At 54.9% G+C, this 16,581-nt stretch overlaps 7 protein-coding genes across 7 annotated transcripts; 3 read left to right on the forward strand and 4 right to left on the reverse strand.

Annotated features, from left to right (window-relative positions):
- Nucleotides 1-108: 108 nt before the first annotated feature.
- On the forward strand, nt 109-2,375 carry L969DRAFT_20141 (uncharacterized protein; the record flags this gene model as incomplete). Its single annotated transcript, XM_014709676.1, has 6 exons — nt 109-235; nt 293-420; nt 478-861; nt 924-1,830; nt 1,882-2,119; nt 2,174-2,375. The coding sequence occupies 6 exons, from the start codon at nt 109-111 to the stop codon at nt 2,373-2,375; spliced, it is 1,986 nt and encodes a 661-aa protein (XP_014565162.1).
- Nucleotides 2,376-2,493: 118 nt separating this feature from the next.
- L969DRAFT_97143 (uncharacterized protein) lies at nt 2,494-8,300 on the reverse strand (the record flags this gene model as incomplete). The annotated part of the gene is made up of 14 exons (XM_014709819.1): nt 2,494-2,807; nt 2,919-3,191; nt 3,242-3,360; nt 3,491-3,749; nt 3,803-5,042; nt 5,095-5,303; nt 5,396-5,480; nt 5,530-5,871; nt 5,919-6,537; nt 6,585-6,643; nt 6,698-7,471; nt 7,522-7,681; nt 7,735-8,048; nt 8,100-8,300. The coding sequence occupies 14 exons, from the start codon at nt 8,298-8,300 to the stop codon at nt 2,494-2,496; spliced, it is 4,968 nt and encodes a 1,655-aa protein (XP_014565305.1).
- A 156-nt stretch (nt 8,301-8,456) lies between these two features.
- On the reverse strand, nt 8,457-9,401 carry L969DRAFT_54590 (uncharacterized protein; the record flags this gene model as incomplete). Its single annotated transcript, XM_014709820.1, has 5 exons — nt 8,457-8,598; nt 8,650-8,890; nt 8,931-9,010; nt 9,064-9,192; nt 9,250-9,401. 5 exons carry the CDS (start codon nt 9,399-9,401, stop codon nt 8,457-8,459), a joined length of 744 nt encoding a protein of 247 aa, XP_014565306.1.
- A 99-nt stretch (nt 9,402-9,500) lies between these two features.
- On the forward strand, nt 9,501-10,338 carry L969DRAFT_97145 (uncharacterized protein; the record flags this gene model as incomplete). The annotated part of the gene is made up of 5 exons (XM_014709821.1): nt 9,501-9,503; nt 9,556-9,793; nt 9,844-10,069; nt 10,119-10,221; nt 10,270-10,338. The coding sequence occupies 5 exons, from the start codon at nt 9,501-9,503 to the stop codon at nt 10,336-10,338; spliced, it is 639 nt and encodes a 212-aa protein (XP_014565307.1).
- Nucleotides 10,339-10,399: 61 nt separating this feature from the next.
- On the reverse strand, nt 10,400-11,697 carry L969DRAFT_20147 (uncharacterized protein; the record flags this gene model as incomplete). Its single annotated transcript, XM_014709677.1, has 2 exons — nt 10,400-10,728; nt 10,782-11,697. 2 exons carry the CDS (start codon nt 11,695-11,697, stop codon nt 10,400-10,402), a joined length of 1,245 nt encoding a protein of 414 aa, XP_014565163.1.
- Nucleotides 11,698-11,745: 48 nt separating this feature from the next.
- Nucleotides 11,746-13,764, forward strand: L969DRAFT_90731 (uncharacterized protein). Its single transcript, XM_014709822.1, has 3 exons — nt 11,746-13,060; nt 13,113-13,311; nt 13,359-13,764. The coding sequence occupies exons 1-3, from the start codon at nt 11,806-11,808 to the stop codon at nt 13,603-13,605; spliced, it is 1,701 nt and encodes a 566-aa protein (XP_014565308.1). The 5' UTR covers nt 11,746-11,805; the 3' UTR covers nt 13,606-13,764.
- Nucleotides 13,620-16,351, reverse strand: L969DRAFT_253030 (uncharacterized protein). Its single transcript, XM_014709823.1, has 2 exons — nt 15,361-16,351; nt 13,620-15,302 (listed from the first exon to the last, which is right to left on the reverse strand). The coding sequence occupies exons 1-2, from the start codon at nt 15,931-15,933 to the stop codon at nt 13,635-13,637; spliced, it is 2,241 nt and encodes a 746-aa protein (XP_014565309.1). The 5' UTR covers nt 15,934-16,351; the 3' UTR covers nt 13,620-13,634.
- Between the last annotated feature and the right edge of the window lie 230 nt (nt 16,352-16,581).

A 16,581-nucleotide genomic window follows, 5' to 3' on the forward strand; every position in this document is an offset into this window, starting at 1 on the left:
CTGACGCTGACGGGCACTTGACCGAGCAACTCCTCGCCAGATTCGCCTCCCACCTGCCTCAGAGACTGATAAGACAGAGCGCTGACTCGATTGCGTCGGTCTGCGCAGATGGCGGCGAGGAAACTGCAGACAGAGATCGACAAGACTCTCAAAAAGGTCACCGAGGGAGTCGAGATCTTTGAGGGCATCTATGACAAGATGCAGATGGCCAACAACGTCGCGCAGAAGGAGAAATGTCAGTCAGAGCGGCTTGTCAGACTGCTCGCGACTCATGTTGCCTCGGCGCGGACAGTGGAAGCGGATCTCAAGACTCAGATCAAGAAGCTCCAACGGCTGAGGGACCAGATCAAAACCTGGCTGTCGAGCAACGACATCAAGGACAAGAAGCCTCTCACCGATACTCGAAAGCTCATAGAGACGGTACGCTCTCTTGCTACATGCGCGGCTGTCGCGCTCAAGCATCTGTGGTGCGGACAGCAAATGGAGCGCTTCAAAGCGTGCGAGAAAGAGATGAAGACAAAGGCCTACTCCAAAGAAGGCCTCAATGCTGCCACAAAGCTAGATCCGAAGGAAGCGGCGAAGATGGAGACGGCCAGCTGGATATCCAATATGGTCGACGAGCTAGGGCGGCAGGTTGAGGTGTCAGAAGCGGAGGCCGAGTCATTAGCTGGCGGACTGAAGAAGAAGAAAGACACACGGACGGCCGAACGAGTGGCGGAACTTGAACATCTCAACGATCGGAGGAACTGGCACGTCTCGAGGCTGGAACTCATACTGCGCCTGCTCGAAAATGGCAATATGGAGCCCGACAAGGTCAACTCGGTCAAAGAAGACATCTCTTACTTTGTGGAGAGCAATACGGTCAGTGCCAAGCAAGACACGCGCAAGATGTTCTGCTCACACCTTGCGTTTCGTCATGACAGGAGGAAGACTTCGAAGAGGACGAAGGCATCTACGACGATCTAGATCTGAACGACCAAGAAGAAGCGTTCGGCATCGTCAACGATGACAACTTTTCCTCACACGACACCGGTTCTCTTGTCGATGCCTCTGAGTCATCCGCGCGGACACCGGGCAAAGATGTAAAGACATCTCGTGCATCTGTAGAGCCGGTGGCAGAGGATGGCAGCAAGAGCCCGATAGCATCCAAAGCGAAGCCAGGCGTGCCCGTCAGGAAAGCGACGCTAGAGGGTGCCACTCGTCCAGCGATAGCGACAGGTTCTGCCAAAGTGTCCTCCTCCTCCTCCGCGCCTTCTGCGCCCGCGCAACGAGCTGCGCCTGCTGCACTACCGCCGATACGATATTCCGCCGCTGCAGCAGGAGCAGTCGTACCGCCCGCCGCACCTACACCGACGACACCAAATGCGCCGGTGAATGCAGTCAGCGTACCACCGGCCACACCTGCAGCACCGCCGAAATCGGAGCCGCCGGTCACGGCGCCAGTAGCAGTCGAGCCACCAAAGCCCATAGCGATACGAGAAGCTGCCCCCTCACCGCCCGCATTACCCGTCGCGAGTCCGATAAAGTCGTCCGCCCCTCAGACACAATCGATCGCTGCCAGCGTACCGCTTGCCTCACCACCACAACAGAAGAGTATAGCTCTGCCCACACCGCCGCCAGGTCTCGATCAGAGCGCGCCGGCGCCAGAACCAGAGCGATCACCTTCACCTCGAGAAGCGACGAGCGCGCCGCCTGCGAGTGCGATGCTGCGCCCGCCGAGCGTACAAGCGATAAGTCAGCCACCTGCATCGACGCCCAACCCATCCGAGCAGCGACTACCCAGTAGCCTGGTAGACCTCGTCAATACGTTCGACAGCGCGAAGCAGAAATGTAGGTCTTTTTCCTACTCATGTAGATCCGAAGCTTATACGAGGAACGAAGCACAACGAAGGGACAACGATCCCTCTCAGATGCAGCAAATCCTCGATGCGGGCTACTCCAATGTGCCACAGCCGCAAGACTCGGAGAGGCCGCAGTACTATGTGCCGAAGAACCCATACCCGACGCCCGCATACTACCCTCAGACGCCTGCACGATTTGACAATCCGGCCTTCTTCGCTCGTCTGGACACAGAGACGCTCTTCTACGTGTTTTACTATCATCCGGGCACTTACATGCAGTAAGTCATTCGTCTACTGTCGAGAAGTCATAGCTGATATTCTGTCCACTCAAGGTATCTCGCTGGCGAGGCACTCAAGAACCAGTCTTGGCGGTTCCACAAGCAATACCTAACTTGGTTCCAGCGGGCGAACGAGCCGACCGTCGTCACTGACGACTATGAGTCTGGCGCATATTTCTACTTTGACTGGGAGAAGCTGTGGGAACAGAGGTCCAAATCAGGCTTCATGTTTCACTATCAGTATCTAGTCGAATAAGAGTCAATGCAGAACCTTTCGCTTGTTCCATCTCTGCCGCATTGACCAGCGAGCGTGTGAGCATCCAAGCAGATGCATTGTCAGTCCGGCTAGTACAGGCACGCAACGCGATGCTATGCTATGCCGCTGGTCTACTGAGATGCGAGTTGCGTAATGACACACACAACCATGACACTTTCATCATTCTACCAGTCCTTGCCAATCTGCTCCGGCTGCTCATGAGCGCGTGGTAACACGTGCTGCTGAGCAAACCCGCCTTGAAGCTCCAAGCAAAGTCGGCGCAAATCGTTCCGTCGTCATCAGTGCATCTCGAGCGCACATTGTAAGTTCCAGTGCGGACGATCATGCCGCTCGGCGCTTCTTCAGATTCGAATTTCTTGGAGAGTACCTGAGCCGACGGCGCGAAGCTGCCAATCATAGCCTGCAGTGTCTCTCAATACGTATCAATCATCTGACAGCCAGGCGGAAAGTACCTCGATGCGATCCACTGACACAGTCGATAGGCATCAGCACGAACTTGTCGGTGATCAGCAGCATGCTTACCTTTGATGCCTGCCCTCTTGACGACTTGCAAGTAGCGCAAGCCCGAAACGAGCGCATCCTCTACTTGGAAACGCAGCTCAGCTGTGTACGTTGCTCCTTCTTTGATGACCAGAGGAGCTTCCGGCAGTGGTTTGGTGAGATCCAGCACGATTGGCTCTGGCCTAGAGTCCGAGGTGAGGACCAAAGCAAGTACCGTGACTCTGGCTTTGCCTGTAGCGTTCGCCCCGACACCCAACGCTTCTTCTTGCTTCTTCAGCGAGTCATCTCGAAACTCTGCGCATGTGTGTGTGGGCTATGCGCGAGAAGTGAGCTGTATGACGTACCAAGCTTTTCCAGATCTTTCGGCGCGGCAGGAGCTTTGTATTGGCTCTCGCTCACCAAATCAGCATCGTCAACATCTGTCATTGTGACTTGTGGACGAGCGTGATGCCTGTTCCAATGCCTAGCTCGTGCGTTGACCGGGTGGCAAAGTCGCGGGCGTCGCGGCGCGTCGCGACCTTTGCTCACACGCTGCTTAGCTCGTGAAATGCAATCTACACTGTGCACTCTATCATACATGATACCGAACTCACTGCTCGGCGGTGACCATCCCAAGACCTCTTGAACGGGGACCCGCGGTATCAGGCTGGATCGATCGCGTGTTGCCAGGCAAGCCTCGCCTGGGCTCTGCCGCAGGTGCAGAGTTGTACGAGCCTGCCCTTCTCTGGAGGATCTCGACGCAGGGACCGAGCAGACGATGGAAAGCCCTCGAGCCAAGCGTAGCGACTCTGACTCTGTCGCCGATCGCGCGAACTGTTGCTGCCCGAGGTGCCGAATTGAGCAATGCGAGTTCTGTTCCTTCTGCTTTAGCACGAGCAGCATGCGCATGACACAGAAAGACTGACCTCCAAAGTAGTCGCCTTTTCGAAGAATCACGACGCGTTCTTCGCCTGTCGGCCGACGCTTGGTGACTTCGCAACTACCGCTCTCGATAATGTAGAAGTTCTTGCCGACTTCGCCTTCCTTGACAATCGCTTCACCTTCTTCGTAGATTCTGGCTTCGAGTGCGTCCGCGATCTTTGCACGCTCATGGGACTCGAGACTGACGAGGATAGGTACTTCGCTCAAGAAAGTCTCGTACATCCTCCTCTTGCGACTGGTGTGCTCCATGAGAATACTTCTGAAAGTGACGCGATCGAGTGCCCAAAGCGTGGATGTAGCGCTTACGGCCACGACGGTAGCGGAACGCGGCGCATTGTACATGAGTGCTAGTTCGCCGAATGAGCCGCCGGATTCGATTGTCGCTACATGCTTTGCATCGCTATCCTTGCCATAGTTGGGACCCGAGGCTCGCTGACCGTCCGGTCCATAGGTCCCGGCTGAGCTGGGTCTGACCCATACTTCGAAGACACCTTCTTCGACGACGTAGAAGTAATCGCCGACGGCGCCTTGCACGATGACTTCTGAGCCAGTAGGTACTCTGACTTCTTTCATCGCGTTCAAGACGTCATTGTACTGATCCTCGTCTAGATTGCGGAACAATAAGTTGTGCTCGATAGAATGCTCAATTCGTTGACGCTGCGAAGCCGTCTTGGGGATCACAGTCTTGGGCAGGGCGGTCTGTGCTGCGTCTGGATCGAGTGACTCTGCAGAGACGGAAGTCCGTCTGCCAATGTTGTAATTGGGCGGCGGGCCAGGCGAAGAAGGTCCATCATCGCCGCCCGAGTCGCCTTCATCATCTGAGGGCGCACTCGTCATAGGTGCGCGTGGCCGGCCACTCCGCTGCCAGGCTGACGGCATTTCATTGCGCAGACCCGAATTGGCGCGTCCGTTGCCGGACACAACGGGATGATCGTGGCCGAACGAGTCTGCTGTCTGATGCTTCAACGCAGGCGGAGTCTCTGAAAAGGGCGACGGAGCAGGGTCCGCTGGAGCGATCCCTGATCCGAGGCCGCCGAAAGAGTAAGCGGCACCGAGCATGCTGGGGTTTGACTTCTTCCGGATGACCTCACGCTTTGTCGGCGAGCTCCTCATCGCCGGTATGACGTTTGCAGGAGGTGAGATAGGTCGGGATTGATCAGCCGGCGTGACAGACCGCTCGACCGGTCGGGTCGCTGCCCGCTGCTCTTCTAAGCGCGCATTGAACTGCACAGGCACTCAGTTTCGTGTGCCTCAAGGTAGCGAACAGTCCGCTCACCCAATTAGCGCAGAATTGCCAGATGTCAGCCGGCTGGTTCCTCGCAACATCGCGGTTGAGGTCATTGAGGATAGAACTGTAGGTGCTGGTCATGACCGCCACGAACGTCGACCAGCGTCCTGCGCAGGCTGGTCTATTCTCAAGCTTTACGTCAGCCTTGATCTGGCCTCTACCCGCGAAGCTGGAGCGCACTAGCCCTTCGACGAGGTCTGGACGCGTCCAAAGATGGCGCAGACCATATGCAGCGTAGAGCTTAGGGCGTCAAAATTCTACGCGGTTTCGACAAAAATCTCTATAGAACCCGCCTGGAGAACCCTCATACGATCGCCGATCTCTACGTCTGAAAGCTCTCTGGCCAAGGCGAGTTCTTCGAGCTGATCTACGATCTGTCAAGCTAGTCGGCCTTTCCTGTCACCCAAACGGAGATGGACTCACTCGAAGCATCTCCTTCCGGCGAACTTCGTCCCGTGTCGATTGAGCGTCAATGCGGGACTTGCGCTCGAGATGGGCAAGCTTGTCAGACACCTGATGCGCAAAGTCTAGCATGCTGCTGGGCAGGTCGACAAGCTTCGCCGCTTCCAAACCTGTTTTGACCTCAGCGTCAGGCGAGCAAACCGGCAAAGAGTCAGACAGTGAACCATAGTGGGTCTCTGCATTGCTGCCCTGCTGGACATGGTGTCTATACTCGAAGCTGAACGCTGACGACGAGCGACGCGCTTTCGCCTCGAGATGGAACTGCGCGACATTCGAGTAGCCGAATAGTGACAGAGTCAGCTCCTGCAAGACAAATGAGAATTGAGCGAGATCAGTCAGAGCAGACCGACGCGAAAATGAGTAACGAAGAGGCAGAAAGCGCGCTTCTTGATGATCTCTTCCGCGATGGCATGGCACAGACCAAAGCCAGCGACGGGATCTGTGCCTCGACCGAGCTCGTCAATGACGACAAGAGGAGCCCGGAAAGCGTCGAGTGCGAGCGTGATCATGCTTGCAGAGCGCATCTCGACTGCGAAAGTGGACAGACTCTTGCCCAGGTCGTCATCATTGTTGAGTCGAGTAAGCAATGCATCGTGGATACCAAAGGAAGCAAGATCGGCAGGAACGAAGCTGCCCAGCTGTGCCATGATGACGAGCAGAGCGACTTGCTTTGTGAAGACCGTCTTGCCTGCCGCGTTGATACCTGTGATCAATTGGAATGATCGATTGTTCGAGATGTACGTATCGTTGGGAATAAAGTCGTTTCGATCTCTCATTTGGTATCGCTCGACCAAGGGGTGCCGGCCTGCCTTTATGGCCATCGCGTTCTCGAACTCGGGTCGCGTCCAGCCTTCGATTGTAGCCACATAGGCGAGGCTGGCGATCACATCCAGCGTAGAGATAGCTTCCACGCATTGAAAGAGGAAGGCAAGGTGCTGCTTGATACCTTCGATGAGCTCGTCGATCGCTCTGCCTATCTCGTCAGTACTTCTCGAGATGCGCAAAGCCAGACAGACTCATCACTGAGCAGAAAGACCTCTTCGAGCGATTGCTGCAAGCGGGCATTACGTTTCTTCTGACCCAGCGAGATCTGGGTCAATGCAGTCATACTTGCATAGTGTGGACGCACAAGGTCAGCCGAAGCGAACTGGATCCTCTTGCCAGACTTTGCCTTTCCCTCTGTGCAACCCTTTGGCAAAACGCCGCCCGGCAGCCCGTCTTTGGAGCAAGAGAATGCAAAGCCAGAGCTGACTGGAACAAGGTTGACGGTGGTGCCTGCTATCGCGCTCATTTCGTTTGCCATGTCGAGTAGATCTTGCATGTTCTCCTTGTACGTCACCCGAGCGACATCGAGGAGCAATTTGCGTTCTGAGCGGATTGCATAGACCCGGACGTTGCGCAAAGCCAATTGTCCTTTGCCTTCTTGGAAGCTCGTGACAACGTCTTCGTTGATCGTGTCGCGCAACGAGTCAAGGATCACGTCGGCTTGGCCCCGTAGCCCGCTCGCGAGATCTTTCAACAAATCAGACGAGCTGGCATCTATCGACAGAGCGATACTAGGCAACGATTCCAGCAGTGTTCGTAGCTGAAGCACAGTGCTGATCTTCTTCTCCGCTTCTCGAGCAGGATCGCCTTGACCTCTGAAATCGCGAGGTTTATTGGTCGAAATTTTGCCGATTACCTTGTCGTAGTCAGTCTTTGCGAGTTTATGGAGCGCTTGACGGCATGTCTCCAGCGTATCGCGGTTAATGACGAGTTCTTGTACTGCATCGAGGCGTTTGTTGAGGGTGAAGCGGTCTGCAGAGGGCGAGGTGATATTGTTTCTGAGAAGGCGCGTGCCCATTGGGGTCATGCAAGAGTTGAGCAAGTCAAACAGTGTCTTCTTACTCGAGCCGTCCATCGTCTACTGACAGGATGAGCAGCCTGTTGTGCGAGCGAGACGCTCTGACATACATTCTGGAGCAGCTCGAGATCCCTGAGCGTGTCGGTTCCCAGGACCATAGTACCTTCTAGCGCGGTGAAGACGATCTTGAGCGAATTGTTCGCGTAGAGTATGCGATGATGACCCTCGAGGTGGCGGATGAGTCCTGCAAAAGCAGCCAAAGCGAGAGTGCTACTCGGTTGGGTCAGGTACGAGCTTTTGGCAAAGAGGCTTCTCAAACTTGCTTCTCTGTGACTGTGGCCAGCAGGGTCATCTTGGCCGGTTCATCGAGAGCCAGCTTATCGATGAGCTCGATGCCTTGATCGATGGCCCAGTGCTTCTTCGCTAGTCCATGCAGAGGTGTCATCTCAAAGTTGTTCTTGATCAGACGACTGAGGATGGTGAGCGAAGAGAGCACAGGGGAGGGACCGACTGAAGAAGCACTTGGGCTGTCGACTGTGAGCATAGTCGTAGTAACTTGAGAAGGTAGAACGAGCGTGGCAGGGTAGCGTTGCTGGATGATGTGGAGCGTTTTGACGTATGTCTGCGTATCGCAGACCTGCAGAATGCCCTCAGCCGAAGCGTCTGACCAGTGTGAGCTGAGACGGACTTGACTGAGGAAGCAGAGAGATCTCTCGACATCGATGGCGGCGACAGCAACCTGACGATGAGAGCCTTTGGCTTCAAAGACGGCGACGACCCAGTCTGCATCGCCGCCATTGGTAGTTTCTCTTGTGCTTGCAGCAGTCGTTGGTCGACGGATGCTGAGTGCAGCAGTAGGCGGTCGAGTGGAAGGAGGCCTGACGGACATACTCGGGTGAAGAGAATTCGAGTGAATTGGTTTGACAACAATGGGCGGCGTCTAGGATGAAGTCTATGACGTAAGTATGACATGCAACATGCAACATGTGCAGACGATGACGATGACGAGAGGGGACGAGGATGACAGATAGTGGACTTGCGAGACTCAGGATGAGACCGGTGAAGGCGAGGATGCGAGCGAACTAGCTGCTGATGCTGCTCGCCATTCGTCATAAGTGACGGTGACTTTGCTGCTTTGATAGCGCGTCAATCTTATGCTGTTCAGTATTTCCTGGGTGATTCGCCCACTGCGCTTTGTAATCAACATTTTGATCAGGCTAAGTAGAGCGATGACGAACGAATAGCCAGACTTGCGAACGGCAGACTTGACTGCTTCTGGCTTTGACCAGCCTTGCTCGGGCATGACGTCAGGCAAGTAGGTTGCAGAGAGCTCTCGTGCGCTTCGTCGCGAGAGTGATTGTGCGATTGATCTCGTATGGTCATGTGGATCGGGGAGATGGATGTAGATGCCATGCTGCCCGATCTGCCAGTCCAGATAATCGTCTGCTTCCTCGAAATGCGTGAGAAGCGAGACGCTGTCTCAACCGGTCAATGTCAGCTCCATCAGGATAGTCTTGACAGGGGCGTGATGCTTGCCTGCATTGCAATCGCGGTAGCTCAGCCGAGTTGATGGGGTTGAATCGACTATCTTTAAACGCGCTGTTCCTCACGCATGAGCACAGACTGACATACAGGCTCGAGACAGAGCTTACGAGATCTCTGCGTATTCTCGCAGACCGGTGCCGAGCGGTGCAGCAGTGAAATTGCCGATGCAGCCCCTCAACCTCGGCGAGCGTTTGGATGAACTGCTCGACTGGATATTCCAAGTGACGAATAACGGGCTGTAGTGCATGGCTGCATCAGCTGTTGAGATCGATTGAGAGCAAGAGCTGACGCACTAGGCCTGTAATCGGTCATCGAACGACGGAGAGGGGATCGGTGAGCCCGATAAGCGTGCGGAGAGGACATCGAAGCAGTAGAGTGCGTGGATCTGCTTGGCAGCCTCGTCGCTATCTGCACTGGAGAGACTCGCTGCGCTTGAGCCCGCCATGATCTGATCGCCACACGACCAAGACTGGGCGACGTAGCGATGGTCGACACGCGACTTGACCATAGCTTGGCTCAGCGCAAGTGTGACGACGGCGGCAGCATGGTAAGCGGCTACAAGCAAGACCGCCGAGCATGGGCTGATCTCACGCATGCAGAATCTGTCGCTCTTCTCGACGACGGCCATCGTCATCATCGACAGCGACGGCAATAGGTTGCTAGCCAAATACTTCCAGCCCGTTCACTCGGACACGAGCAAATCAGCCCTGGGCGACTCGACTTCCAACGCCAAGCACAGCTCGCTCGTCCTGGGCACCTATGTGAGTCCCTTCAAGACGTTGAAAGACCAGAAAGCCTTCGAAGCGGCGATATGGGACAAGACACGTCGCGCTCAAGGTAGGCTCACTTCCTATCGCTATGCAGAGCACTGCTGATTGTGGATCAAGGCGATATCATACTCTACGCCTCGCATCTGGTCCTGTTCAGAGCATCTATCGATCTGACGTTCTACATCATTGGACCGGAAGGGGAGAATGAGCTCATGCTGCAATCTGCGCTCAACGCGTTCTACGATGCCGTCTCGCTGCTGTTACGACACCAGGTCGAAAAACGCTCGGTGCTCGAGAACCTCGACCTCGTCGTACTTGCACTTGACGAGACTGTAGACGATGGGTCCGTGTCCCAGTCGCGCCAAAACAGTAGACTGACAAGTCGAGAGCAGCATCATCCTAGAGACCGACTCCAACGCCATTGCTTCTCGTGTCTCGCGGCCCAGACCCGATTCTGGGACAGTAGACTTGAGCAATATCACGATCAACGAACAAGTGCGTCTTCTTTCTAGATGCTTCAGTCCGGCTGAACCAGGCGAGCAGACAATCATGAACGCCTTTTCGACGGTGCGCGACAGGATGGCCCAGCGCATACTTGCAGGTGGGCTGTAATGAACAGACAATACAATGCATCGGTGTATGCGTCAAGGGTTACACGTCACACTGGGTCGATCTAGCCAGCGAGCTCTGCTACAAAGGCGATTGCCAGCCTTGAGAATTGTGCAGCATGCTTGAAGGAGAACTCTGGGTGATCGATAGTGTCGCGCGTCGAGTGGATGTTCTGCGTATTGCTGTCTTGGAACGTCGCCTCGATGGCGAATGCGCTCGGTGCACCAATTTTGGTCCAGCTCGCATGATCCGAGCATGCATAGCCGCACTGAGTCTGTACTAGTGGGATCTGTACGTACTCCTTACCGAGCTTCTCGACGAAGGCGGTCAGCTCGGGACTGATGTAGTCTTGTATGATGCCCATCCTTGGCTCTGTGCCTGCCTTGACCCAGGCTGCAATCCAAGCAGAGTCAGCAAAGATGATGCAAGCGGATTGAGCGACGAACCGGTCATGTCGAAATGTTGAACACCTTTGACTTTCTGACCCATGCCAGCATATGCTTGCGAAACGGCCTGCGAGCCCAACAGACCGCCTTCTTCTGCGCTGTACCAATGAAATTCGACAGTATGATTGACGGGTCGATGCTGCTTCTCGACCAGAACAGTGAGAGCTTCAAAGATCGTCGTGCTGCCGCTGCCGTCGTCATCTGCGCCGGGTGCAGCCAAGAAGGGCAGCAGGTTTGTGCTGTCTTGATGTGCAGAGATGATGACGACTTGTTCGTCTCGGGCTAGCTGGGCCTCGATAGCAGCGTCGGGATGGGTAGCTCGCGGTAGCCGAGCGATGACACTGGACTGGCCCCATGAGTGCGGAAAGGCAGCAACGCTCATGTTGAGCGATTTGTGTTTGAGAGCGAGCTGCTGCACTTGAGCTTGTAGCCACTCAGATGATTCTTTGCCCGTCTGACTGCGATAGTAGCGCGTACGAAAGCCAGAGAAAGTCGTGAGAAAGGCCTTCATGCGATCGGTCGATAGTGCGTCAAAGTATGCGGACAGCTTGTCTGCATGCTTGAGGGAAGCAGGCAATGTCTCCATCGACTTGCTCTCAAGTGCGCGCTCATCGATGCTGTCCGTCAGATCGATGAACCGTGTGCCCGACAGGACGAGCAAGGCCTTCTCGCCCTCTGTGATCCAACGCTGTTCGCCGGGAGATGTACTGATCAGACGCTTCTCGGGCAGGCTACGCATGTGATCGACGAGCTGCTCCAGGTGAGACTCAGGGAGACTCTCGAGTCGGCTGGCGAGGACGTCATCGGCTGTCGCAGTCGATCTGAACACCGTCTGGGCGCCGTCGTCGTACAGATCAAGCCCGGTGACGCACAACAAGCTCGTAGCAAGCAGCCCGGATGCCAGTTGTAGCCTCATCTTGCCAGATCTGAGCGGGTAGATTGCTGCGAAACCTGTCAAAGAGGTCGCGTGCTTCTCGCTTCTCCTCCACGTCGCGACTTCATCAACCCCCTGCTGCCGGGCGTCATGCCGCTGCAATGGCTGCCGCGCCGGTTGTCCAAGCCGAGGCTGGCATGGTCGGCTCGACTGATCAGCTCGACGGCTCAACGCAGTGTCAGCCACGAGCATCACGCCGCAGCGCTCGTTTCCAAGCTTGATACCTCGTCTGCTGCGTTCAAGAGCAATAAACTCTCCATGGACGGCCTGCAAAATCATTTAGATGACCTCTACACCAACAAGATCAGGCTCGGCGGCTCGCAGAAAGCCCGTGAGAAGCATACGAGTAAAGGCAAATTGTTACCACGCGACCGGATCAATCGCTTGCTCGACCCCTTTTCGCCTTTCCTCGAGCTGTCGCCCTTTGCCGGTCATGAGCTCTACAAAGACCCGCTACCTGCAGGGGGGATGATCAGTGGGATTGGTACAGTGAGCGGCACGCGTTGTATGATATTGGCGAACGATCCCACGTCCAAAGGGGGATCATACCATCCCATCAGCGTCAAGAAGCATCTTCGCGCACAAGCCATTGCGGCAGAGAACAGGCTACCATGTATCTACCTCGTCGAATCAGGCGGGGCCGCTCTGCCTTTCCAATCTCAAGTGTTTCCAGATCGAGAGCATTTTGGCCGGATCTTCTACAATCAAGCTCAGATGAGCAAAGCTGGCATACCTCAGCTATCGGTCGTGCACGGTCTCAGTATCGCAGGTGGTGCATACATGCCCGCCATGTCGGACGAGAACATCATCGTGCGTGATCAAGGCGCGATCTTCTTGGCCGGTCCTGCCCTCGTCAAGGCGGCCACAGGCGAAGTCGTATCTTCAGAGGAGTTGGGAGGAGGCTTGATGCATTCCACTGTCTCGGGCGTGACAGATCACCTGGCAGAATCCGATGAGCATGCACTCGTTCTCGCCCGACAGGCAGTCGCTAGCTTCTCCTACAAACCTCTCCCTTATGAATCGTCTCGCAAGCCACGGCCCGTTGAAGAACCGCTGTACGATATCACAGACTGTAATGGTATTGTCAGTGCGGACATTCGCAAGCCTTTCGATATGCTCGAGATCATTGCGAGACTAGTCGACGGTAGCAAGTTCCACTTCTTCAAAAAGCTGTACGGCGAGACCATCATCACTGGCTTTGCGCATCTACACGGCTATCCCGTCGGTATCATCGCAAACAATGGCGTCCTCTTCTCGTCTGCAGCACTAAAAGCGACGCAATTCATCCAGCTATGCGAGCAACGCGGTATCCCGCTGCTGTTCCTCGTCAACGTCTCCGGATACAGTGCGTGTTCCGTGATAATGCGATACAACAACTGAACTTGCTCTATCTACAGTGGTAGGCAGGGATGCCGAACAGGGCGGCATCGCTCGTGATGGCGCCAAGATGGTCAAAGCAGTCGCAACGACGACTGTGCCCAAATTTACTGTCATCGTTGGCGGTAGTTTCGGTGCTGGCAATTATGGCTGCGCTGGGCGAGCTTACGATCCTCGCTTCCTGTTCATGTGGCCGAACGCAAAGATCTCTGTCATGAGGTAGGCATGTATCATAATCGATGGGCCGAGCTGATGCAGCCAAATAGTGGCGAGGCACTCAGCGAGGTGATGGCGTCCGTGTCTAGCGATCCCAGCCAGAGAGAAAAGCTAAAAGCCCAGATCGAGCACGAAGCAACCGCGCTTTACAGCAGTGCGCGTCTTTGGGACGATGGCATCATCCGGCCAGATCAGACTCGATCGATCCTCGGCTTAGCGCTTGCCACAGCGCACGAGAGCTTCGACATCAAGCGAGAGCATCAGTCGCCAGGCAATTTCGGCGTCTTCCGTATGTAAGCAAGGCAAGCAAACTGTGTGTGTTGTCTCTATGCATCCTGTTGTTGCAGTCTACGTGCTCTTTTGCGCTCATAAAGACCCTTGAGAATGATTTTGAGCTTCTTATCGCCAGTCTCGAAATTGCTTTGCGCGAGATCAAGAAGCTGATCCGTTTGTTCAGGCGTATAGTCGAATTTCCAAGTAGACCACACTTCTGCGACGTTGTCGAGCTTCTTGCCAGGTAGCAAAGGATAGTAGACGAGCGCGACTCCATCTCGATCTCTGACTTCTTCGACAGTAGGCTCGTCCAGACGAGCAGATTTGTCGCCTGTGTTTTGCGAGTCACCTACCCAACAATTGAAACGACCTATCGGCGGCTCAGAGTCGCTCGATACTTCCGGCATCGGGCCATCCTCAGGCGCTGATCCGGCGTCGCTTGCGCCCGTCGGCTGATCAGTAGTGCCGGCTTTCTGATGATCGGCTTGATCTTTCGCTTCTCCGACCTTATCCTCTGACTTGGGCTCCTTCGTCTGGTTGGGCTTGACATCCTTCGAGTCTCCTTGGTTGACCTCTGCCTGCTTCTTTGCAAACGTAGCGGGCGGACGATAGTCGACTTTGGGCCAACCTGCCATGCCGCGCTTCTTGGCATAATCAGAAGCTCGCTGGAACCAGACCTCTTGCGAATCGGCAGAGGCATCGAGTGCGATGATCAAATCGCAATTACGCCTAAAAAGAGGCTCGTACGGCAAATTACAGACAGCTCCTGCATCGAGGAAGCCGAGCGTATCGGTCTGAGTGAGATCTTCTGAGCCTGCTCTCAACCCATCGATGCCCTTGAGATACGAGGGAATATTGGCAGGTGGGAATGGATGGAGCGCAGACAGATCATCGTTGTATGCAGACACTATCTCGTTGATGCGACTATAGTAGGGAAGCACTTTGAGCAGAGGTGAGACTTCGCGGTAGTAATTTGCAAGACTTGCGCAGAAGGCGCTCGCCCAGATGCCAGCGAAGATGGTCGTGCTGAGCTCTGGTTTCCGGTCAATGCTCTTGCCGTTTTCAAATCTGCGACCGAAGGACCATGTTGGTATCCATGCGCCCAGCTCTTCGCACCCGATCTCATAGGGAGTCATTTCGAACCACTGATAAGATGCTCTCGAGAGCAGCTCGCGCTTTTGCTTCTCAAGCGATTCGGCAGTCTCGACTTTGTCCTTGTCACGACTTGCGAGCTTGCGTATCTGTTGCTTGTTCAGCTCGATTACTGTATCAAATTGCGGAATCGAATGACGGATGGCTGAGTAAATTGGCAGTGGGTAGTCACCATCGTCTATGTACTGCCTCTGGTTGCTAAGCTTGAGATGCTTATTGTCAAGCTTATCGATATGATCAGGTATATAAAGCCTCGAAGCGACGAGCGTCCCATATGCATCCACAAGAGAGAACTCGCCAGCTTCCGAGGCTTCTTTGAGTATTGCGCCGCTCAACAGATACGAATTAGTGGGAGGATTAGTGAGGAGATCGAACGTCGTCTTGTCGAAAAATGATGTGGTGATTCGTGAACGGACATGGCTGATCAAGTGTTCGATATCGCCCTTGCCAAGTGAGTAGTACAGAGTGAGTGCCCAGCAGCTGCCTGATATGCCAGCGAGATAGGTTGTACAGTCTAAGATGCCTGATGCTTTCGCGCCTCTAAGTGAGCCAATCGTGTTGACCATAGCCTGCAAAGTCTTACTCTGTGCTCAGCTTCTGTACGCGCGCAAGTAGACCAAGTCTGACCCTATAGCCACCGCCAGACCCAGCGATACCAATGATGGGCACATCGAGCGCATCTATCTCGTCCACCGGAACGTCGATCAGACGGGCAAACGCCAGGCGCGCTTTTTCACGTCGGTTGCGCAGGTAAGCTCTTTCGGCGTGCGGAAGCGCAGGAGGACGGTCTTCGCCATCCAGTCTGACGTGCGCCTGCCAGTCAATCTCTGGATTGGATACCAGATCCTCAGAGTGCTTGTCGACGATGTCTCTGTACAAAGAGCCTTTTGCTCTAGATAGCTCTGACACGATAGAATCATAGCCTTGTCGAAGTTCTTTCCACGATTGACCCCAGTCCTTGAGTTGCTCGGGTACGTCTGGAAGCTGGAAGGCTTCTTTGAGCTTGTCGAGCGAGAAGACATTCTTGCTCTTGCTTGGCTCGACTGCATCGCATTTGATGTCTGCGTTCTTCGACCACAAGGTGCGTCTAGTCGAGCTGCCGGCGTAGACGCCGACACTGGCGCCGAGCAGTGAACCGACGAGAAGATGAGGCCGTACGAGAGCCCTAACTGGCCTATGTTGCCGCATCAGAGTTGTCATCTCGAAGCAAAGCCTAAGCGCGAAAGAGTCGTGCGCAACGCGAAGATGGAAATTACGACATTGCAACAGTGCGATTCGCTCCGAGCGCGAGTGAACCTTTCTCAATTGCGCATGCGTATGTCACGGACGTAGGAAGTGACAGGGCTCCAGGCACTGCAAGGCAACACGCTCTTGAGACTGTTGCGGGCAATGTGGTCTGAAGCTACGAAATCGATATCGCACACGTTTAACGCGCTCACGAGGCCGTCAGGGGCCGGGTACGACAATTTGTTGTTCATCAGCAGCTTGTGGCCATCAGTCTGAGTAGTCTGTACGGCCGGGTACGGTCACCTGTTTTGACGTGAGGAGCTGGCCACTGCATATGCCGCCATTTACTTTCAAGAGGATTCTCAGAGTCTTACTGGACTGACGCGGCTGCGAAATGGTACGTTATCAGTCGTCGTGCTATGGGTGTATGGGGCCAGTGATGCTGCTGATGACGCAATATTGTGGCAAAGTCTTATGTTGAATGAGATACAAGGCGACAATCTATACTTCGAAAGTGGCCCTATAGATGCGATGGTAGCGTCCCACAATGGGTGTCAGTGGTGATCGTGTCGCTTGCAGCCACACCAGTCGTCGAAAAGAAGCGCAGCTCTCCACTGCTTC

This window comes from Mixia osmundae (genome assembly GCF_000708205.1).
Source record: "Mixia osmundae IAM 14324 unplaced genomic scaffold scaffold_13, whole genome shotgun sequence".
Lineage (NCBI taxonomy): Eukaryota > Fungi > Basidiomycota > Mixiomycetes > Mixiales > Mixiaceae > Mixia > Mixia osmundae.

Bases quoted from the DNA above. Each gene is read 5' to 3' on its own strand.
- L969DRAFT_90731 (XM_014709822.1), top strand. From the start codon at position 11,806: ATGCCGCTGCAATGGCTGCCGCGCCGGTTGTCCAAGCCGAGGCTGGCA. The intron at 13,061-13,112 runs GTGCGTGTTCCG...CTCTATCTACAG, and splicing joins CGTCAACGTCTCCGGATACA to TGGTAGGCAGGGATGCCGAA. The intron at 13,312-13,358 runs GTAGGCATGTAT...GCAGCCAAATAG, and splicing joins GCAAAGATCTCTGTCATGAG to TGGCGAGGCACTCAGCGAGG.
- L969DRAFT_253030 (XM_014709823.1), bottom strand. From the start codon at position 15,933: ATGACAACTCTGATGCGGCAACATAGGCCAGTTAGGGCTCTCGTACGG. The intron at 15,303-15,360 runs GTCAGACTTGGT...AAGACTTTGCAG, and splicing joins GGTCTGGCGGTGGCTATAGG to GCTATGGTCAACACGATTGG.